The sequence below is a fragment of the Cavia porcellus genome, unplaced genomic scaffold, assembly GCF_034190915.1.
Source record: "Cavia porcellus strain 051 isolate PalLab524CR breed Dunkin Hartley unplaced genomic scaffold, mCavPor4.1 scaffold_26, whole genome shotgun sequence".
NCBI classification, from domain to species: domain Eukaryota; kingdom Metazoa; phylum Chordata; class Mammalia; order Rodentia; family Caviidae; genus Cavia; species Cavia porcellus.
In genome coordinates this window covers 37253267-37277413 of record NW_026947509.1, presented here as the reverse complement: position 1 = coordinate 37277413, position 24147 = coordinate 37253267, and the positions used below count along the sequence as shown (strand labels likewise).

Sequence of the window (24147 nt, the reverse complement as noted above, 5' to 3'; positions counted from 1 at the left end):
ATGATTTTCATAGAAGGGGACAGTAGGGCAAAGGGTCAATCTCTTCATCCCTTATATGAATTGAACTGAGGATCAAAAGGATTAATTGGTCATGATTATGTACTAGCCAATTTTGGGCATCCACAGGAAGGCAGTGATTGGACTATATTGTCCTATATTCTACACAGCAGAGGTTAGTGAAATGAAAAGTATAATTCATGACAGCCTTATCCTGATTATCTATTAATAATGAAGTACCAGGTACCCAATCAGCCAGGCTGTGATAACCTTCTGATTTATGGTAGACTTCAGGAGGAGAGCCAGTCCAAGTGATGGGTCTGAGCAGAGCGGAATTAGGCTCATATGCCCAATCTTCATCTTGTTGTGCACAGTGCAGGTTATGCTAACCGTCATAGCAATGCACGTGTTTTCAGGGGTAGGGGCCAAACCTTGACGGAAAGTCAAGTGGCATGCTTCATTCTTCATCTCCTCCAGGCCTTTCCCACTGACTGTCTGGGATCATGTTGTCCTTTCGATGTCTGAGGCGGAGTATTGACATGTCCTGGTCTTCCTGCCTACGTTGATAGCCATAGCCCCTCACCATTGTCTATGGAAATATAAGCAAGCCCTTGTCCCGTGTTATTAGCATGGCGACACCCCACTGAGCTGCCTCAAGATCGGGCCAGAAGACTGGCCCTGACTGCCTTCAGCTACAGAGGAAAGAGGACGTAGCCAATGAGGCATGGAGGGCGGGGCATGGTGAAGATGCGGGAGCTGGATTTAAAAATTAAAAATATTATTGTCTCTTGGCTTCTCGAGGTGATCCAGATTTAATCCCTAAGGATTACACTTATGGGAGTGGTTGCATTTGTTTTGCCTTCTGTCCTGAGATCTGGCCCACAGCAAGAGGTGTGTGTCTCCTCCAAGGTCATCAGACCTCTGGTCCTCTGTGCTGGCTTCTTCAAGGGCCCAGCTCTCACTGACTGTCTATAATATTTCTAACTAGCTCAGCTGCCTGTAACAGTAAGATTGATTAAATCAGGATCCATCAGGAAGGGAGTCATGTAGCAACCTGACATGAATACAGAATAGGACCTTTTCTTGTAGGGGTTGGGTTAAGTGGCTGCTTCTGGCTTCTTCAAGGTGATGATATCTATTTAGAATATCAGTTCCTGATGCTTATCCTTAGGAAGTATGTGGGTACTTTTGATTTATCTTCTGTCTTGAGGTCTGGCCTACAGTGGAGCTGTCTGTCTTCCTAACAGTTACAAAGTGTCTGGCTTTCTGCACTGGCTCCTTTCAGGGCCGAGCCCTGTTTGACTGCTTACAGTATTTCTAATTAACTCAGCTGCCTACAACAAGATTACTCTTTTATTTTAATCCTGGAGTAATTATTATTCAGACCGAAAGTACTTAGCTCTGTCTCCTACGTTTCTGGGATCATCATGTGAAATCCAAACACTCATAAAACTCCCACTGAATCCACCAGGCAGGCAAGAATTCCCTGTTCGGGCCGCATCGAGTGCCAGTTATTGGTGACCTTTTCCATGGTGCCAGGTATCAGAGCCCCTGGCAGTGGGTTCCAATCTCCTGATTGGGTTACCGGGCACAATAGACAAGGAAAGAAGGAGCAAGAGACAAAGGGAGAGGTGCATAACAGGGATCTGGGATGGTCAGTTGTTCATGGGGAACAAAAGGCCACAAGGCACCCAGAGCCTTGGTGCTAGCTCATGACATCTGAGTCAAGGATGGTGGGAGAATGGCAGTGGGTGCTTCCTGGAACAGAAATGGAGGCTATGGTGGACTAGGAAGAGGAACAAAGCATTCTTGCAAGGAGACGGACAAGGACTAGGACAAGGCAGGGAGGCAATGAGGAAACTGTAGTTCCCGGATGCCTATCGTCTCTGGCAGGTTTCACCTTGCCCTGTGAGTGCCATGGCAGTCATTAGCCCTGGGGCTTCCAGCTGTGACCAGAAAAGAGCAGGGAGTTTCTGTGTGATAGATGTCCCCTAGATTCTGTGATAGCTATCCCCTAGATTCAGTGTATCATTCGTGGTCCCCAACACTCAGGCTTTAGTAAGCAGGTTTCTGGGAACTCTAAAGGAATAGATTCTGATGATGTTCATTTGTCATAAATGTGTAAGGTCATCAGTTCCAACGTTGCCTGTGGTAGTAGATAGGGCTTCCTGGTGTGTGCGTGGTTCCCAGAAGTCTTTCTGCAATCAGTTTTAGGCGTTTCAGTTTAAACATTATGTGATTCCCTTGTAACAGTTGAGCCAAACACCAGCAAGGAAGTGGTCTTGCGCCCATCTCTTTTCTCCCCAGAGCTGGTAGGTAAGGGGCGCTCTGCGGAAGGAGGCATCAGACTCTCCCTGGCTCCCGAGACTCCTCCCCTCGCTGCCGAGACTCCTCCCCTCGCTCCCGAGACTCCTCCCCTCGCCCCTTAAGTCCTCTCTGCTGACACCAGGGGTGGCTATAGTTTTGGTCACTGTTTTTATCAGGTTAATGATGCTTCCTTCTATTCTAAATCAAATGTGTTTGTAGTATAGAGGAAATCTAGCAGATGTTCTTTCTATATTTCTGTATCCTTATCAATTTTTGCTTTTAGATTTCCAAAGTAGTCACTAATATATTTTCTCTTGATAAACTACTTTTACTTCGTTAGGAAGAGACTCAGATAACATACATAGAAATTCTGTTTATTAATAATTTATAGAGAATTTTAAATTTCATGTTCATAAGACAGAAAGGATTGTAATTTTCATTTTGTAATTCTGCCCTTTCCCAGTGATGGAAACATGATTTTACTGGCCTCTCATTTTATCCTGCAAGTCTGTTACTTGTGCATTTGTGTTTCCCATCTGTATGCAAAATATAACATTGTTTTGGCAGTGATTGGTGCACGTAACACCACACATAGACAGACTCACAAATTCATAGAAAACCATGCCTAGGCTCCTGGGAGAGTCTCAGCTTTTCTTTCTCTCTTGCAGTGTGTTCACTGCCTCTGAGGAGCTGGGGTTATAAAGTCAGAAGTAGCTACCAGTCGTATGCAGCACAGTCTGTTTTTCTGACATGCTGCTGTACAGATGATCTTAGACAGCTGCATTATTTTTTCAGATGGAGTACTTTGTTCTAATTACACCAAGGTAAAACATAGGCTAAGACCGGCTCCTCTGGCAGCAAAAGCTCTAGGTTGTAAACCATATCAGGGGTGGAAGAGGAGGTGGAGAGAGAGGGGCTGGTACTCAGCTACACAGCCCTCTGGTTACTCCCCTCTGGTAACAAGGCATTAGCACTCCTGAGGCTGGCTTCCTGATTAGTTCGGAGCAATGCATCCATCTCTACGATCCTGACCCCATCCACATCTGCACGCTTTCGGGCTCCTCCTGCTGCTGCACCTGAAACTCTTTAGCTTCGAGCTCAGAAGCTGCTGATCTGCAAAGTGTGGAGAAAAACCCGATCAATGCTTCTGTCACAATATAATGAAAGCTATTTACCTTCTTTGCCTAGAGATTATCTTTACAGTTGTTACCTAGGAATATTTAACGTCTAAAGGAGCACCATGAAGGGGGAACACAAAGCCTTAAAAGAAACCAAGGTGGATTTGCCTTGGTAGCAGTCACCACACGCAAATAGGAACTAATCTGAATATGGTGGCATTTTAAAAAATGGTCCTAACCACTGAGCTTTCCCCCAGCTTCAGGTAACGAGTCTCAGGAAGTCTTTCCTCAAAGTCTTATGAAGATATTGGGAAGTTCACCTGGGGACCCCACACTATGGACTTTTGCTTTGTCGCAGGGTTCTTAGCTTGTGTCCACTTTTGCTTGGTTCTGTCCATGAGAAAGTTACCTCCATTTCCTCTTGCAATGACAAGCCAGCTCAGTTGCTGGCTTATGTCCCTAACATGAATCCTCATGGAAATTTAAAAGCAGGAAAAACACTATACTTGAGGAGTAAAGAAGACAAGGACTCTGAGGCTTTCTGAAGTGGGGTGTGAGGAGAAGGCCATTGGGGGTATCATTTCTCTTTTGTTAGATACAGCACCCAACAACTTTGAAGACGGCAGCTTTAATTAGGTTCACAGTTTCAGTGCACAATTGACTGGCTCTAAGGTGGATACTTCATGGCAGGGCAAAAATGCTTAGTTTATGGTGGCAGGGAAGGCAAGCGCCAGGACAGCCCCAGAGCAGAAGGGAACAGAAACCAGATGGACACAGCAAGGCCAGGACCCAAAGCCAGGATGCCATGACCCACTAGACACACCCAAAGGTGTGTGCTCTACCAGTCCCAGGCGTGGATCCCAAAGCCATGGAGCTGACCCTAAATATTTACCAATAATGAAATGTTATTTATTTTAACTGTATATATAACTTTATGTGTGTGTACATGTGTGTGTTTGTGTGTGTGTGTGTGTGTGTGTGTGTGCGTGTGTGTGTGTGTGTGTGTGTGTGATTTCTAACCAGGAGCAACTTTGCCCTCGAAGGAACACTTGTCTGAAGACAGTTTTGGTTGTCACAGCTTGGTCACAGGGGCAGTGCAGTATGAGTGGCATCTGGTAAAGAACAAGGGTGCCATTACGCAGCTAAGTTCCCCCACAAAGAATTTTGCAGCATGACAGCAATAGTGCAAAAGCCGAGAAACCCAAATCCAAAGACAGAGAGAACAGGTAACCATTCAAAAGGATCAGGTGGAGCCACACTAACCGGCCAGGAGAGGCTGCAAAAGTATTTGCTACTTTCAAAAATCAGTTTTCTGAAAAATAAATACAACTTGAATCCACTAGGAAATAAAAATGGGTCAAAAAGACTGTATATCTGTACATAAATAATCCTGGTAGGGCACCCGCCAGGAGGAACAGAGGAGAGATGAGAGACTTTATGCTCCATGTCCTTCTTTCCTACCAGAACCTGCCCCTGCATAAATGACGTTTTAAAAAGTTTGCGAAAATCCACAACACCTCATTTCAGTTTGTTCTCTGAAAGCAGTATCAGTTTTAAGTTCTTTAGCTGTGATGTCTTTGTGATCCATCAAGAGAGGTGGGACACCACGGCCTTTTCCCAGGAAGCAGCTTTAGGGGAGCCTGCATGGACTCAGCAATTTGTGTCCCAAGGCAAGAGCGCCCAGCATGGCACACTTGCACCGTTTTTGTCTTTATCTCCTTCATATGGGCACACACTAGCATTTCAGTCTGGTTGACCATGCATCACCACTAGACAGTCTGGTTGGCTATGATTTATTGTTACAGCGTTACAACAGAACCACACATACTTACCAGTACTGCTGCCTTGCCAAAGTTCTTGCCTGGACAGGTCAGGAGGGCCCCTACAGCACAAGGTCATTCAATTCCGGAGAAGAGCCAGATGGTGTCAGGTTCAGGAAACAAGGTGATCGAGGACACACTGCAGTGTGTGTCCACCTTTCCAGTGATGACACTGGGCAGCAGCATTCACTGTGTTTGCGTCATATCCAGGGGAGACCTCTATGCAAGGGTGCTTCCAGAACCCCGAGGAAGCTGGCAAGGATGACAGGGTAAGGGAGGGAGAGCGCCGTGAGGGGCATTAATGGCTGTGTGTCTTCTACTGTACTGCATCTCTAGACGGACCTGTTTGGTGTGCATGTTGGCCTCTCTGTGTATGGGAGGCAGATCATGGGCATCGGCCTTGCATGTGTAGACGCTGCCTTCATCTATTGGGTTTCGTGGCGCAGCTTTCATCCCTAAGATGCACTTACCATCCCACTCAGCCAATGTTTCCCTAGGACACAGCCTCAGTCTCCCCAGGGGTCTGACAGGGTCTGCACGTCCATGCCCCTTGTCAGGTGTCCCATGTCTCAGTGTCCCAGGTGCACTGAGGCATCCTGTGTCACAGCTCCTCCAGCACTGTGGGTGCTGGTACTTGCTGTGAGCTCGGTACTTGCTGATGTTCCGCACTGTGTCCCTGTCTGTGCAATGGATGCAGTAGCAGTGGTTGTGTCACTGTGTGATCTGTGACACAGGTGGGCTTGGGAGAGCACCTGAGCCTAAAGGGCACCGTGGCACTTACTTTGTGGCTGCTGCTATTAAACCCCAGCCTTGCAAACCATCACGCTGGTCTCCTGACCTCCTTCGCTTTTGACTACTGATCCTGATTCTCTGCGCATCATAGTAGTTTTCGGGCTCCCACACAAGTCTTGGATTTCCCTGCTGCTCACTCTTTTGCCCTTCTGGGAACAAGTGCCCCCCAATCAACTCCCCTGGCCTAAATCTTACCAACCCCCAAACCTATTTTGAAATGCCACCTCCTTTGGAAGAGGGTCCCGCTCTTCTGAATCACACCCACTCCCCACGCAGCAATGTGTTGTTCCTCCCGTCCACGGCACCTCACATCAGCGTGGGCCTTTACCACACTCTTTATTGTTTTGCATTGTGTGTGTGGAGGCTTGGGGGTGACCTGGTGTGTGTCACACAGAGTCCTCATTATCTGTGCATTCTCCAAGGCCACACCTGGGGAAGGTCATAAGGGGTGGCACATGAATAAAAATAAACACAATAAGATAAAGAAAGGCATCCATTTGGATTATTTTCGAAGTTTATTAATAAACTTTAAGACATTGTCTAGAGACAATCAGGCTACAGAAGGAGCATTTCCTATGCAGTTCACGCAGATGAAGTAACAGGTACATCAAAAGAAGGGTTTAAACAGAAAACACAGTGGAAACCATCACCTGAACTATGAACCTCATGAACACGACACCCTTCATCCTGGTCCTTGCATGGCATTCAGGAGGTCACCACCTTAGAACAGGAAACATTAAACACACTGTGTCCAGTCAGGGAAGAAGCTGCCGTGGAGTCCAGGTGCCATTGTCACAGCAAAGACAGAGTGGATGGGATGGAGACCAGCCTACACTGAAGCTTCTGACCCTGCAGCTCTGCAGCAGACAGTAGACTGAGACTCCTCCCGGGAACAGTGTCAGCACAGCGGCCAGGCCAGCAGTGCCTAGCAGCAACATTGCTTCTGACAGCAGCACGTCTGCTGGCAGCAGCCCTTCCCACAGCCACAGCCACAGGAGCCGCAGCCACAGGAGCCGCAGCCACAGGAGCCGTAGCAGGAGCGATGGCAGCAGATGACCACAGGTTTGCAACAGCCACAGCAGCTGCCACAGCAACTGCAGCCACAACAGCTGCCACAGCCGCCACAGCTGCCATAGCCACAACCACCACAGCCACAGCAACCCATGGTATTGGTAGAGAAGATGCAAGTGAGGGAGGAAAGAGGACTCAGGAGAGCAGAGGGGTCTGACACTGCACCCTGCAGGGGCTCTGATATACCTGCTCCCCAGCGCCCAGCCCTGGACAGCAGCCCCTTCCTTGTGGTTGTTTCTTCCAGTTCAGTGGGTGCCTCTCGAGGTCTCTCATGTCCTTCCTGGTTGACAGCGTGACATGATGTTATTGCTGCCTTTAACCTTGATTCTTCCCTTAGATCCAGATGTAGAATGGGCATGCTTCTAACAGATCTGTGTGTATCCAGGGAAAGCAAGTGTTTCTATGTCTCCTATCTCCAGAGCTTAGAGGAAAGCATGGCATATGATAAGGACCAAGTGTGTCTTAGGAATTATATAGATGACTCGGATATTCAAGAATAACCCTCTGGAAATACATGTGAGGTGGAACCCATCCCAGGCAAAAGCCCTCACAGTCTCTGTAAGTCAAGAAAAGCATTGTTTTCTCTCTGCAGAGATTCCTTTCTGATCCCCAAATTAGCAAAACCTCCCTAAAGAATCAGTGGAAAGGGCCTGGGGATTTAGCTCAGTGGTATAAGCACCTGCCTGGCAAAAATGAGGTCGTGAGTTCAATACCTGGTACCAGGAAAAAAAGAAAAAAAAGAATGAGTGAAAACCAGAATCAAAAGGAAAAGTATAGGACCCCATATGTATTAGGCAAGGTGTTCCATCTTTTTCTAGCTCTCTGGAATTCCTTTTTTTGTCTTTTTCTATTTTTTTTTATCAGTACCGGGGATCAAACTCACGACCACACACTTGCAAGGCAGGCTCTTATGCCGCTGAGCTAAATCCCCAGCCCCCAGCTCTCTGGAATTCCTTCATTCACCAGAAGAATTCATTGATCATTTAAAGTCATGATAAAATAATTGTGTGACATCAGGTGCTGAAAATATAAGTCCTATGCCAGTGAGGTTCCATTTTATGGTTTATTTGCCAAAGAAGAGGAAGAACAGGAAGCAAACTCCCATCCTGGGGGTTCCATTGTCTTGCCAGGCTCTTAGGATTCCTGTAGCCAGGCCCGAGCTCTCAGCCCAGCCATGCACCGTGTTCTCGTGACCTGAAATCTCCTGGGATCTACTTCTTGGGTTCCATGTCCAGCCCCGCCAGGCTGTGGTGCAATGCTGAGTCCATTGGGTAAAGTTTTTGCTTGATGACCTGAACACACGGCTGCCTTGGTCACTAGGGAACTAAATCAGTCCTGGAAGATGCCCATGTGCTCTCAGGGTTAAACACCATGCTGCCCTTCTTGGGCTGACAATGAAGGTTCTATATCTGAGATGACCTAGCTTCATGGGGTGACAGTTTCCTGAGTGCGGGTGCTCTTCAGCTCGCAGCTGGGGTCTCTTGGATAAGCTCACTTGTTGACCCTGGGAGGAGGAAACCTGAACTATGCTTCCACCTCTGACACGCCTCTCAGCACCAGGGGCTGGCGGGGATCTTCCTGCTCAGCGCTCTGCTGCTCAGCACCCCCAGCAGTTCAGCTGTGTGCACGGGACACTCCGATCTCACCCAGCACGGCCAGTGTGCGAGACCCAGGGTCACAGTCAGGCCTGAAGCTGTGTTTTCTGTAGCCATCATTTCCCCACTTCTGCACTAAGATGCATCACATAATTATTCCAGCTATAGGAGGAAACTTCAGATCTGCTAAGAGATCGCAGTGCTGGACACAGCAGTGCTATCACGCCTAGATCCTTGACAAGGCAGTAGGCAAAAGGTCTTCTGAGATGCTTCCATGGAAACTGGGGGAAAACAAAGAAGGAGGAGCAGCGTATAAGGGGAGCCCAGCAGGGGCGCATCAGACTCCTGCTCTCCTGAGTCCTGGCCTTACCAGAGTCCTTACCTCACCTGTGTTCTCTCTACTGACACCATGGGTTGCTGTGGCTGTGGAGGTTGTGGCTGTGGCAGCTGTGGTGGCTGTGGCAGTTGCTGTGGCAGTGGCTGTGGCAGTTGCTGTGGCTGCTGCTGCTGCTGCTGTAAACCTGTGGTCATCTGCTGCCACCGTTCCTGCTGCGGCTCCTGTGGCTGCGGCTCCTGTGGCTGCGGCTCCTGTGGCTGTGGCTCCTGTGGCTGTGGCTGTACGAAGGGCTGCTGCCAGCAGAAGTGCTGCTGCAAGAAGCAGTGCCGCTAGAGAGACGTGGCCCGACCCCAACAGAGGCAGCAGGGAACTCTTTTCAGATGCCCTTCTTCCCTCAGTCCTCTGAGGGTCAGTGGGAGTTTCAGCCATTTCTGTGGTGCTTGAGACTCTACCTCCAAATGAAAACAGTACCACCATCCCAAACCTGAACTCACTGAAGTCGAGTACTGATATTTAGTGCTTCTGGACAGGTCACTGTTGGAGGATTTGCTTCTGTTCTTTCCCCACTGTGTTATGCAGTTTCTGCTGCCTGTGTCCTGGCTGGCATTTGCTGTTTGTGTTGATTTAACATGATCTTGTTCTAATAAGGCATAAGAAATTGGCACCAAAGACTGGTCCTCCTTTCTTTCTCTTTTCTCATTTTGATATCACAAATGCAACTTAACCCAGGAAAGTAGCACTCCTGAAGTTTGTTTGGGGTGGGCTTAGAACACGCACAGATGATCTGTTTCTACTAGCTTTTTCCAAGGTTGTTATGCTCTGGGGGCTTCAGAGTGAAGATCCAGAACAGGGAATGATGACTCATGCTTCATGGCTTTGTCTCTACCTTCACGGATTTCTACCTTCTAACAGATCATAACCTCACTGTCCATAGCCCCATCAAGTGTGACACCTATAAGTTGGGACCACTTGAGGTCTTGATTATTTTAATTTGGCTCTACTAACAGATCAAAATTTGATCACAATCCAAATACTTTTTTAGCTGATTAGCACTACTAATTAACTATGGCTGATTGTGGCCACAAGATTGTAGTGTTGTCATACTTGAACAAATCTATGGGTAAGTGATAAAATTCTTTGTGTGCTAGGATCATGTTCTGCCATATGTGAGAACGTGAGAAGAAATAGGGTGTGATGGTGCGCTCATGTTGATTCAGGAGGCTGAGGCAAGAAGGATCGCCTGCACCCAGAGTTTAAGACCACTTGTGCAAAATATGGAGACTCCATTTGAAAGAAGAAGAATGTTATTAAAATGTAAAAGCAGATAGGCGTGGCTGTAGACCCTGCTACTCAGCAGTCAGGGAAATTATGAATTCGAGGCCACTTAGACAATATAGTGAGATCAAGCCTCAGGATAAAAAAATTAAAAGGAAGCTAAGCGTGGAGGCATAGGGTTATAGTTCCAGCACTCTGGGAGACTGAAGTAGGGGGATTGCCATGTTCCGACATATTTTGGACACCTTAGCAACCTAGAGAGAATTTGTCTGAAAACAAAGAATATAAAAGAATTCTTAAAAATATTAAAAAGGTTGAGGATATAGCTCACTTTGTCTTCTTCCTCTTCCTCTTTCTCTTCCTCCTCCTCCTCTCCTTCCCCTCCCCTTCCCCTTCTTCTTTTTCCTCTTCTTCTTCTTCTTCTTTCTTCTTCTTCTTTTTCTTCTTCTTCTTCTTCTTCTTCTTCTTCTTCTGCTTCTGCTTCTGCTTCTGCTTCTGCTTCTGCTTCTGCTTCTTCTTCTTCTTCTTCTTCTTCTTCTTCTTCTTCTTCTTCTTCTTCTTCTTCTTCTTCTTCTTCTTCCTTCTCCTTCTCCTTCTCCTCCTCCTTCTTCCTCTTTTTCCTCTTCTTTCCCTTCTTCCCCTTCTTCTTCTTTCTCCTTCTCCTTCTCCTTCTCCTTCTCCTTCTCCTTCTCCTTCTCCTTCTCCTTCTCCTTCTCCTTCTCCTTCTCCTTCTCCTTCTCCTTCTCCTTCTCCTTCTCCTTCTCCTTCTCCTTCTCCTTCTCCTTCTCCTTCTCCTTCTCCTTCTCCTTCTTCTTCTTCTTCTTCTTCTTCTTCTTCTTCTTCTTCTTCTTCTTCTTCTTCTTCCTCTCCTTCTCTTTCTTCTTTTGATATTGGGGATTGAATTTATAACCATGCACTTGCCAGGCAGTCTTTTGTGCTGCTGAGCTGTATCCCTGACCCCAAGTTAGTCTTAATGTGTGCATTCCAAAACCACATAATAGTGTGGAGGAGATGAATTCACTCTGTCTCAGACCTGCCAATCACTAACGTTAGGTCAGACTTTGGTAGACACAGTAGGATATGCATAAGTGAGACATGGCAACACTAGTGGAGTGTGGTTACATCTGAATGGTCTTCTTTATGTCTGAGAATAACAGCAAATTTAAAAATATATGCACCAGCAGCATAATATTTTTTAGGTACCTGAAATCCACTCATCTTGCAAACATGTGCTGGGTAGTTACTGGGTGTTACACTTTGCTCTAGACACCAAAACCAGGTCAACGAACAAAGCAGATTCTACTAGCTGTCCTCATAGAGCTAACAAGCCAGGTAAGGGAAAAGGTTAGAAGATATGTATATTGAGTACATATACTGTGCACATGTCGGAGACTGGTAAGATACGAGGTATAAACTAAGAACTTCAACCTCTGCTCTGCAGCAAGCAGCCCAGGAAACCAGCCCATCATCTCTCGTCACCAGGCTAGCAGGCCACAGACTCACAGGAAGTTAGATCCACAGTATCTTTCAAAAATGGCTCAGGATGCCAATAATGGCAATCTGCCCAAATGGCTAAGACTTGATTAATAGCTGACATCTTGAATTCACTGTGTCTCCTGTTTATCAAACAATTTAGAAAAAAAATTAGGGCCAATGAGAGAAGGCCAGCAAGCTCCTTGAACCAATGGCAAAAGAGTTCCTGCTGTCAGTTAGCTGGGCAATGCCTTCCCCACACAGCTTTAAATGGGGTGACCCTAAAGCCCCACTTTCCCATTGTGGAAATCTTTCTGGTCCCTTGCCTGGCTGTGAGTCTTGGCCACACTACAAAGGTGATGGCTGACACTTTGCCTGTGGCAAACACACAGAAAAATGGTCTTTGCCTGTTTTCATTTGGCTCATTTATTCCAGGACTTAGGATTCTGCTCCTAACAGTGCATGAGTTCAGCACATGTGCTCAGGCAGAGCCATGCAGGCATGCTCACACGATCCTGCCCCAGTGGGGATTCCCATCATCTGGAGAACAGATGAGCAAACTCGTGCAGTGTAGTGACAGAAAGGCATGCATGTAGGTGCTATAGAACCAAGTCCAAAGGAAAGCAAAGGAGTGAAGACTACAGGCTTTAGAGCAGGGGCTGGAGCACAGGGTGTAAGAGGATGGGTTGTTTGATGATAAACCTAATGGTCAGGAGCCTGGCTTGTTACATTCCACAAGTAAGCAGTAGCTTATTAAAAAGCCATTCCTGGGCTGGGGATTTAGCTCAGCAGCATAAGCACTGGCCTTGTAACCACATAATACCTGGTACCAATAAAAAAGAAAGAAAGAAAGAAAGAATTGTATACTTTAAAAAGACTATTCCTCTATCACATTGTGAACCAAAGAGATTATGGTCTATGCTTTGTGCCCTTATTAAAAAATAAGCTACTTACAATATACACTTTAGGGGACAACAACAAAAACAACAAACATAAAGCAGAATGGGAGGGACTGGGATTGTGGGGATTACAGAACCCTGAAATTGACTCCAAGAGGCATGGAGCTACCTGCACCCATCTAAGGGAATTTGTGGGTTGGTTCACTTGGTGAGGTGTGCTGATCATCTAGGGAAGGCCTAAGAGGAAAGTGGGACTCAGGGGGCACTGATGTGTTTGTGGCCCATATAACTGAAAGAAAGGATGGCATTGCTGTGACTTGAGAGTCCCTGGGAAAGGCACATCAAAACCATGTCCCAGTGGAAGAGACTCTGCAAGTGAGGACCGAAGGTACAGTGTGATTAATTTTCTTCCTGTAATTTGGTCGCCTGTAAAACCATGGCAAACACAGCAGAGGGTTCACATAAAGGTTTATGGCAGTACTCTACCTGCAGGTCGAGAGTTCAAGCACATGGCATGGACACCTCTTTGATTAGGCTACACAGCAGGTGAGTGTTACCTTGTTCCCCAAGTACTAGGTGTGCACTTCCCCTTTTGGATTGTGTCCATCTGCATCTTCTCTGTGCCTCTTTGGAGCTGCAAAGAGGCACACGTGACTCTTTGCTCTGCAGGGACACTAGTGGCTGTGCCTCAGGGATGGGCGTTATGTGTGCCCTCGCTCAAACCAACACTCAAAAACTCTGCAATTGATGCCCCCGTCCAATATTAGCCTCAGCTGAAGGAGCGACTTCAAATCAAATAGTGTGAAGTCTGAAACCCTTCATCAAGGAGTCGTGGTCATAGTCCACCCATGCGAAGCTCGGGATAAAATACTCCCTGTGTCGGGAGGAGCTGAGTGGGTTTATGATTATGAGATCAGAAGTGATTGTGCAAACCAGTATGAGAGTGGCATGCCCAATGTTACTGTCATAGTTTTGATGTTTACCTGGAAACTTGAGACTCTACAAAATAAAATAAAATTAGGAAAAAAATATTTTAGTGTCTTTTTCTTTTAATTTTATTTAAATAAATAATAAACAAAACAGATAATGAGTAGAAATAATACATACTTTCAAAGAAAAAAATAAACAGTAAGAAATCACTAGTTGATGATTACAGATTGTCCTCTTACAAATAGTTATTAACGATACTAAAGTGGAGCATATAAAGTAGGGATTCAAACAGTGAGACTGCAACCAATTCTGTTCAACTATTGAACAAAAACTTAGAAATATGGTTATCAATCCTATACACTTAAACATGCGTGCAGTTATCCATATCTTCAACTATGTTTAGATTGAACAAACCCAAGCAGGCTAATTTCACTTTGAACAAAGAATAGTACTATTGCTGGGTTTCACATTATGACACTCCAGGATCATCATTGGGTACTTTAGTGTCTCTTTTTCATCAAGTATCTATTCATTTCATCATGTGTCATACAATCAGTTCTCATATTTTTAATAGATTCTACACACGCATGAGTCTTAACATGTATTTCTATCCTTCCTATATTAGAGGGAGAAACAAAATAAAGCGCGACAAAACAAAACATTCCTATAAACACATGAAATGAAAAAGACATATAAGATCATTGTACAAGGGGTTCTACCATAGTTCCTGTGTTGTCTCTTGTTATCTTCAATAAAATCATCTATATCATCAGACATAGTATAATTGAATATATTAGTACATAACAGTATTAATAAAAACACAACTTTGTGTATAGTATAAAACTTCAAAAACAGGCAGTAATCAAACCAGAATGTGTATTGTAGTGAATCTTGTCATCTTTAGTGTAGCTGCCTATACTCTCAGACTTGATACTATCAATCATATCAGTTTTGAATAAAATATGTTGATACCAAACAGCAATCAAACAAACAAGATTTAACTAAGATTGGTCATGATAAAGCAGTATAAGTCATACAGGGCTCTAGATTAAGATAATAGGAAATTAAAGATGATTACTGTGCTATATCCTGATGTTTGTAGAATAGCAGTTTGTGCCCTCAAATCTAATGCAAGTAGACAAACTGGGACAGAATAAAATCTATCTAAGCAGAGTGGTGCAAGTAATTTGGGTTTTAAGTCCTGATACACTATTAAAAATATGTTCTTCCATCTTTTTTAAGACTCTCCCTTCGCTTTCACTTCCTCAGGGTATGCTGTGAATTTTTGGGTCTGACCAAGACCCTTGGTTTTAAATTGGTGGGGAGCAACTTGCTATTCATCTAAGTGGTTCAGAACCTTCTCTCTGCTGGACTTGATCTCTAATTGTACTCCTTTACCTATTAAAGCCTCTCCACCCTATCCACAAATACTGGTCTAGTTGCCCCTATTCCTCTCTGGTTCTCTGTCACATAGAGCATTGTTTTCTCATATTTGATTTTCAGCCCATGTATTCTTTTCATGTTAATTATATTTTCTGTAAATAGCATCTCAGTGGACTCTGCCTCCTGATCTATTCCACGTGTGATTCTCTCTCTCTTTTTTTAAATTTACTGTATCAAGGCCATCTATATTAGAGATTATAACCAAACTTCTCTGCCTCATTTCTGTTATGCTCTTTTTTTTTGCCATCAGTTGTCTGCTTATCTTTTTTATTCTCTTTTCTGCTCCATTCATTGAGGCCTCTCTGCCACTGCTCCTGGAATCCTAGTACTTTTCTCTCTCTCTAGAATGCCCTGCAGTATTCTCTGTAGAGTTGGATTGGTGTTTGGGAATTTTCCAAGTTCCTTGATGTCTTGGAAGCACTTGTTTCTCCATTAATTTCTAGAGAAAGTTTATCAGGCAGGGTATATCAACCTGGGCTGGAGGTTATTTTCTTTCAGGGCTTGAAATATTTCACTCCAGGCTCTTCTTGACTTGATGGTTTGTGTCGAGAAGTCTGCCATTAGCCTGATGGGCCTTCCTTTATAGGTGATCTGTTTCTTGTCTCTAACAGCTCTTAATATTCTCTTTTTATATTGAATTTCTGGGCTTGATTATTATATGCCTGGGTATAGCTCTGTTTTGGTTGTAGGTGGCTGGAGTTCTCTATGCCTCATACATTCGAATATCATTTCCTTTTCCTATGTTTGGGAAGTTTTCCTTAATTATTTCTGTGAATAGCCTTTGTAGTTCCTTTGTTTGTACCCCTGCTTCTTCATTCACATTCTTTATTCTCAAGTTACAGATGCTCTTGTCACCTTCTAGCCTTTGTAGTGTTACTGCTTGTTTCCTTGTTATTTTTAAAAAGTTTTTCCTTTCATAATCTCACAATGCAAAACTGTCCTCCAGTTTGGATAATCTATCCTTAGTTTCTTTCAAGTAGATTTTCCATCTTTCCATAAGTTTTTAATTTCCAGGTCATCTCTTTGAATCTGCTTCATGTATTCTATATTTTCTTTATATTCTTCATCAAATGGTTCTCTGCTTTGAGTTCCTCCCCTCTTCTGTCTGTAACTGCTGAGAGGTGCTTATCATCTCTTTTATTAATCTTCTTATATCTTGCTTTACTTGGCTAAATATTTCCCTTTTGAACTCATCTATGAGGTCCCGAAGATATCTCTTTATGTCCACTGGTGCTGTGTCTGATATTGCATGTGTGCTGTTCTCGTTCTCCTTTGTATTTACCTGTCCTAGGTCAATGTTGTCAGGGTTGGGACTTGGGGACTTTTTGTTGTTGTTTCCTCTTCCCATCTTTTCATTTTCTTCCAGGGGGCCCCAGTTTCTTTCTTTGTTGGTTACAATTCTACTGAAGCACACTGGCTAGGTGACCCTTCTCACCGCAGTGCGCCAGTGAGTGTCAAACAGCGGCAGGGTATGCTGGCCCCTCCCCTCCAGATCAGTCAAGCTGCTGCAGCCTGCACTATATCACTGTGCTCAGCCTCCCCTCCAGATCAGTCAAACTTCTGAGGCTTCACTGCATTAGTGTGGTTAGTGTGCACTGCCATGTAGGGAATTAACTTTGGATAACCTATTGGGTCTCAGCCAGGTAGAGTGACCAAGGCCAAGCTCACTCCACCAATTCCATTCGGGAAGGGAACAACTGACTGAAGTCACTGCTGCCCCTTGTTATTGTCAGTCCTGCCCAAGCCCAGAATGTTGTCTGATGGAACTCCCCTTTCTGTGGAATGACTCCATTCTTGTCACTCACCACAGATGGATAAAGGCTACCTGCCAGCTCAGCTCTCCATTTGGCTGCCCCCCGACCTCAGTATTACTGTGCCTCCAGTGAGTCAAAGAGGCAGGACCTCAGATAGTTGGTAAGTCGCCCACTGCAGCAGGAGCACTGAATGTTTATCTGTTCCAAAAATAGCACCGGGACTGTATGTTTAATTGGTTCTTCTCACCTTAGTTTCTTCATGGGATGAGGGAATTCATCTCCCTCTGTTTGGGGTCCCCACCCTGTATTATGTTGAATTCTAAGTTGATTATCTCAGGGAGTCTCTGTAGCCGGCTGTTACCTATCTGCCATCTTTGCTCTGCCCCAAAGTTAGGAAAAAATAAAGCACAGGAAAATGATAAACATGTGTATGACACGATGGTTAGCAGAGTTACTTTAGAGATGGATGATTTTCTCTTTGCTCTTTTCTTCTGTTTTTAAGTTGTTTATAAAGAACTTAGGCTATTGTAAATTCACAAAAAGATGATAATACTAAGGCAGAATGTAAGACAAACCTATCTTTTCACTTTTCTCTAACCTTGTCAAGTCCTAGAATATGAAGTGACAAGGGGGATTCAGGAAAGAGGCAGAGGCAGCCTCAGATGTGGGGGCTGGGACTCCTTGATTGTGAGGGGTCCTCACACTGCTTGAGGGTGAGGGGTGCTGTTGCTGTCCATGGTTTATTCAGGAGCTCCTAACATGGGTGTGTGTTTGTGTGAACCTCCCTTACCTGGTTGTGTTTTCTTGGGAGCCCAACAAGTGCCTGTAGGTGTGTTACAATTCCTTGAGTAAAGATCTTTGGGCAGGATCTATATGAATTTGAAAACTATATAGAGAACACGATAGGGGTGATTATTAATAGTAACCTGTTTACTGAGTGAAGTTTAAAGCAAGAATCCTTTCGACTTTCCCCTCCAAATTGCATTACTTTCAGCCAATAGGAATCCCGAAGCTAGGGTCTGGCTAATGGAAGATCAGGCAGCCTCTGGCAATGGTGTCACGGTTGCTAGACTTGCTTGGAATCCCTCAGCCTCCACCTCAAAGCTGGCGGGTATGAAGAGATACACTGAGGATCACCCAAGGAGAGGGACCAGGAAGACCACTGTGACCAAAAAGGCTCAGGCCTTTTTGCGGGTGTGTGGCATTTCATTTATGCTTTGGGGATCATGCTTTCCCCTTAACTGTGTGTTAGTGTGTTACAATCTTTAAGGTACATTTCTGTTTATGTAAGTTGTATTATGCATACAGTCTGCTGTGATTTGAGGGGTATAGAGACGTGGAGTTGGAGATTGAACACAGAGCCTCACACACGCTAGGCACATAGTGCTCTACACTGAGCTATGGGCTTATACGGTTTTTAAGGAGCAAAAAGGGAGCTTTTGGCTGAATTTCTAAAGTACCCACTCAAACACAGTATGCAGGTCCTCAAGAGCGTAGCAGGCAGTGCAGTCTGGAGATGAGAATATTTACATATTTTGCCCATGGAAATCTGTGGAATTTGTGAATCTATTAAAAGTTTGGGCCTGGGTTACAGGATAAAGTAACAGCCTGCATGGAGGGAGAAAAGTCTTGACTCACATTCCCGGGCACAGGGTGAAGGCAGGGCCAGGTTGAGTTTATTAACATGCAATTTAAGATGTTTGATAAAAACACATTCTTCAGAATATTTGACTCTGTTCCTCTGTCTTAAAATTTCTGAACTTTACTATAACAATTGAGCTGGTTTAAGTGCATGTAGTTTCTTTAATCAAGGTGGGATGGAATACAGGTATGGATGACCTACATTCATTTTGATCATTTCCTAGATCTCAAATAATCCCTTGTAAGTTCCCAGAGATCTGGATCACTGTTCCACACCTTTTTTTTGGTATTTATTTACAGTGCACAATAAGTACATTCATTGAGTAGAATCTGGACAAGTACATACCCCTTACTGAGTTTTTGTGTTTCCCTGTGGGGAGCCTTTTCCTGGACCTCCTCTCCATCCAGGAGGTTTGTATTCATAATCCTATGGAAAATGTTTTGAAATTCTAGTGAGTTTATTCAAATCTGCCCCTTCCAGTTCAACCCAAGGTGAGAATAAAGACATAATTATAGTTATAGGGAGCCAAGGGGTCCTAAGCTCAGCCTGGATGAAGGTTCACCAGAACGAAAACCTCAACCTAGGGCCCAATCTGGGGTTTTATTAATTCTTCATGAGGGCAGTGGCTTGGGGGTGAGTAACAATGAAAGTGGCAGGAAACACATGACTGCTGTGAGCTGGGCTAGGTAGGAGGCCTGAGATCACCTCTGCCACATGGAAAGAAAAGCAGAGTAATGTGCATAACACAGGTGAGGTAGTACCTAGTGTTTTGGGGTCAGTGCTTCAGCTCTGCTGTGCAATCTTTTGGGCCCTGCAAGTCATGGCCTCTTCTCTGCAGACCTGATCCTGCTGACAGCATGGAGTACACTTCATTACTCCCAGATAAACCAGGGTCTTTGGGAGTCACAGGGCAGGGAAAGAAGGATTGTCTCTTACTTCAAACATTACATATCAGCTCCTCAGCCAGCCCAACTGACATTGATTAAAGCCAACTGTAGGGATAAGAATAGTCCTAGCCATCTCTCGGTATATCAATACTCACAGATAAGGCCAAATTTATACAAAACAGAGATAACTGCTCTTCTTTCAAGGACATTCATCTAGGCCGGACTTCCGTTCCCTCCTTTCTTTCCCTGCCTTGAGTTCCCTTCCCATTTCCAGGTAGTCTATCTCCCTGTTTGCTGTCACATACCTTTTCTGTTACTCATGAAATGACAAGCCATGTGATATTTTGCCTCTGTGTCTGATTTATTTCACATAGCATCATGGTCTCGAAGTGCAAGCACTTTCCTGTGACAGCTCCAGTTTAGCTTTTATGGCAGAGTAATGCTTTGTTGTTGTATAAATACCACAATTTTTATCCTCATCTGATGGTGAACACTTAAGTTGCTTCCAAGATGCACTATTTCTGAGAACCATGAAGTCATTGCTTGTATGAATGTCTCATTTAATCTGGGCCTGCTAAAAGATGTCTTGATTCTTCCTACTCTTTTACTCCATAGATTCTAAAAAGAGTGACTGATACATCTTTGTTCAAAACATGAAATTTCTGAGTTGAAAGGCAGGTATGTTTTCTGTTAAGATTTTCACATAGCTGTCCTGGAAGCAGTATCCTTTAGCATTCTCAATATTGTAGAGACAGTATTGACTATTTCTCTACCTCCAGCCAGCAGTTTGTGAGTCATTTCCAGCAATAAATTCTGGGGGCTAAGGAATAAAAACCTGTTCAAGAGATGGGTGAAGGTATCACCATTACTGCACCAGGTGTTGGTGGTTGTGGTGGAATATGGGAGTGTCTGTGTGTGTGTGTCCCCATGAAAAATTCAATTTTGCAAAAGATGCCACAGCATTTCCTTGAAAGCTTCATGGCTCCAAATGTTGATTTCCTTCTCTCTAATGGGAAAATGAGGAGTTCAATGAGAAAGAGTACTGTGTTCTGAAACAATGTTATATTTGGGGTAGATGTACACAAGTCTGAACATCTTATCCTTGTGACAAAAGTAAGATTTTAAATTCACCTGAGGAAATCTCCATAGCAAAAAAAAATCACTATTCTCATTTGAATTTAAATTGTATCAGAAATCTATACATCTAGTAAGCTTTTTTCCCTAAGAAGGAATATGCATAGTTAGCAAAGGTTGGAAATTCTAAAAACTAAGGTAAATTTTGTCCAAAAATTGTGTGTGTGTGCATGCACTTGGCTATCACTGCAGTTTATTTAAGATTGTTTTCTTTTTCAAAAAAGTGGATATATGTGTAGCAGTATAGATTTAAAACAGATAAAACATTTAAAATTTTAATATACATAGGTGGAGATTTTTCATCACCAAAGTAGTTCAAGCTCACAATAAATCAAGCAAAATAATCAGTTATTTTCCCTCCTTAAAACAACCCATCCTTCCTTGGGAAAAAACCACAAAAGAAGGAGTTTTTTTGAGTCAACATTTTAAATAAAATGGAGCAAGTTTATTAGACTTTTAAAATATCGCTGACAGTAAATAGAAACACAGAGCAGCAAAGGAGCTATTAGGCATGCATGGTCCTCAGAGGAGAGGAAGACATTCAGAGACAGAAGCATGAACAGGAGATGGGAGGGGAATACTGGGGATCCAGAGCCCATTGGATAATCCCTTTGGGTGGCTTTGGTGCTTAGAGGCATTCATTTCCTTGAATTTAACTATTTCTGGTCATTTAGAAGCTTTTCAAGTAGGAAGGCCCTGGACAGCCCAAAGAGATCCACCTCACACACAAGGGCAGATAGATCAGCCAAGACCAGATTAAAGTGCTCCCCACTTCCACCCCCACACCTACCACAGCCTGCCCGGGGCAGAGGCCAGGCCACAGGGCAGGGAAAGTAGCACCTATGCTGAGTGCTACAGCCACCACCAAGGGATAACAAGGGACTTTCACCCTTGTCCTCGGATGCCATTGTATAAGATGCCCAAAGGACCTCATAAAACCTGAAACTACAGAGCAGAATCAAATAGGAAGATGCGCCAATGCACTGGGATAATATATATCAGACAGGACGGCAGATTCCTCACCAGGGGAAGCAAGGGGCCCAGGGAGTTCTTGTAGACATACCTAGCAGCAGCACTGCTTCTTGCAGCCGCACTTTTGCTGACAGCAGCACTTCTGCTGGCAACAGCCCTTCCCATAGCCACAGCCACAGGAGCCGCAGCCACAGGAGCCGCAGCCACAGGAGCCGCAGCCACAGGAGCCGCAGCAGGAGCGATGGCAGCAGATGACCACAGGTTTGCAACAGCCACAGCAGCTGCCACAGCAACTGCAGCCACAGCCGCCACAGCTGCCATAGCCACAACCACCACAGCCACAGCAACCCATGGTATTGGTAGAGAAGATGCAAGTGAGGGAGGAAAGAGGACTCAGGAGAGCAGAGGGGTCTGACACTGCACCCTGCAGGGGCTCTGATATACCTGCTCCCCAGCGCCCAGCCCTGGACAGCAGCCCCTTCCTTGTGGTTGTTTCTTCCAGTTCAGTGGGTGCCTCTCGAGGTCTCTCATGTCCTTCCTGGTTGACAGCGTGACATGATGTTATTGCTGCCTTTAACCTTGATTCTTCCCTTAGATCCAGATGTAGAATGGGCATGCTTCTAACAGATCTGTGTGTATCCAGGGAAAGCAAGTGTTTCTATGTCTCCTATCTCCAGAGCTTAGAGGAAAGCATGGCATATGATAAGGACCAAGTGTGTCTTAGGAATTATATAGATGACTCGGATATTCAAGAATAACCCTCTGGAAATACATGTGAGGTGGAACCCATCCCAGGCAAAAGCCCTCACAGTCTCTGTAAGTCAAGAAAAGCATTGTTTTCTCTCTGCAGAGATTCCTTTCTGATCCCCAAATTAGCAAAACCTCCCTAAAGAATCAGTGGAAAGGGCCTGGGGATTTAGCTCAGTGGTATAAGCACCTGCCTGGCAAAAATGAGGTCGTGAGTTCAATACCTGGTACCAGGAAAAAAAGAAAAAAAAGAATGAGTGAAAACCAGAATCAAAAGGAAAAGTATAGGACCCCATATGTATTAGGCAAGGTGTTCCATCTTTTTCTAGCTCTCTGGAATTCCTTTTTTTGTCTTTTTCTATTTTTTTTTATCAGTACCGGGGATCAAACTCACGACCACACACTTGCAAGGCAGGCTCTTATGCCGCTGAGCTAAATCCCCAGCCCCCAGCTCTCTGGAATTCCTTCATTCACCAGAAGAATTCATTGATCATTTAAAGTCATGATAAAATAATTGTGTGACATCAGGTGCTGAAAATATAAGTCCTATGCCAGTGAGGTTCCATTTTATGGTTTATTTGCCAAAGAAGAGGAAGAACAGGAAGCAAACTCCCATCCTGGGGGTTCCATTGTCTTGCCAGGCTCTTAGGATTCCTGTAGCCAGGCCCGAGCTCTCAGCCCAGCCATGCACCGTGTTCTCGTGACCTGAAATCTCCTGGGATCTACTTCTTGGGTTCCATGTCCAGCCCCGCCAGGCTGTGGTGCAATGCTGAGTCCATTGGGTAAAGTTTTTGCTTGATGACCTGAACACACGGCTGCCTTGGTCACTAGGGAACTAAATCAGTCCTGGAAGATGCCCATGTGCTCTCAGGGTTAAACACCATGCTGCCCTTCTTGGGCTGACAATGAAGGTTCTATATCTGAGATGACCTAGCTTCATGGGGTGACAGTTTCCTGAGTGCGGGTGCTCTTCAGCTCGCAGCTGGGGTCTCTTGGATAAGCTCACTTGTTGACCCTGGGAGGAGGAAACCTGAACTATGCTTCCACCTCTGACACGCCTCTCAGCACCAGGGGCTGGCGGGGATCTTCCTGCTCAGCGCTCTGCTGCTCAGCACCCCCAGCAGTTCAGCTGTGTGCACGGGACACTCCGATCTCACCCAGCACGGCCAGTGTGCGAGACCCAGGGTCACAGTCAGGCCTGAAGCTGTGTTTTCTGTAGCCATCATTTCCCCACTTCTGCACTAAGATGCATCACATAATTATTCCAGCTATAGGAAGAAACTTCAGATCTGCTAAGAGATCGCAGTGCTGGACACAGCAGTGCTATCACGCCTAGATCCTTGACAAGGCAGTAGGCAAAAGGTCTTCTGAGATGCTTCCATGGAAACTGGGGGAAAACAAAGAAGGAGGAGCAGCGTATAAGGGGAGCCCAGCAGGGGCGCATCAGACTCCTGCTCTCCTGAGTCCTGGCCTTACCAGAGTCCTTACCTCACCTGTGTTCTCTCTATGGACACCATGGGTTGCTGTGGCTGTGGAGGTTGTGGCTGTGGCAGCTGTGGTGGCTTTGGCAGTTGCTGTGGCAGTGGCTGTGGCAGTTGCTGTGGCTGCTGCTGCTGCTGCTGTAAACCTGTGGTCATCTGCTGCCACCGTTCCTGCTGCGGCTCCTGTGGCTGCGGCTCCTGTGGCTGTGGCTCCTGTGGCTGTGGCTGTACGAAGGGCTGCTGCCAGCAGAAGTGCTGCTGCAAGAAGCAGTGCCGCTAGAGAGACGTGGCCCGACCCCAACAGAGGCAGCAGGGAACTCTTTTCAGATGCCCTTCTTCCCTCAGTCCTCTGAGGGTCAGTGGGAGTTTCAGCCATTTCTGTGGTGCTTGAGACTCTACCTCCAAATGAAAACAGTACCACCATCCCAAACCTGAACTCACTGAAGTCGAGTACTGATATTTAGTGCTTCTGG

General features: G+C 45.2%; 2 protein-coding genes across 2 annotated transcripts; both read right to left on the bottom strand.

The window, feature by feature from the left end:
- Positions 1–6959: 6959 nt before the first annotated feature.
- Positions 6960–7199, bottom strand: LOC134473181 (small cysteine and glycine repeat-containing protein 7-like). The gene has a single exon (XM_063236694.1). It carries the CDS (start codon positions 7197–7199, stop codon positions 6960–6962), a length of 240 nt encoding a protein of 79 aa, XP_063092764.1.
- A 13698-nt stretch (positions 7200–20897) lies between these two features.
- Positions 20898–21798, bottom strand: LOC134473139 (small cysteine and glycine repeat-containing protein 8-like). The gene has a single exon (XM_063236640.1). The coding sequence runs from the start codon at positions 21796–21798 to the stop codon at positions 21538–21540; it is 261 nt and encodes an 86-aa protein (XP_063092710.1). The 3' UTR covers positions 20898–21537.
- Positions 21799–24147: the final 2349 nt, after the last annotated feature.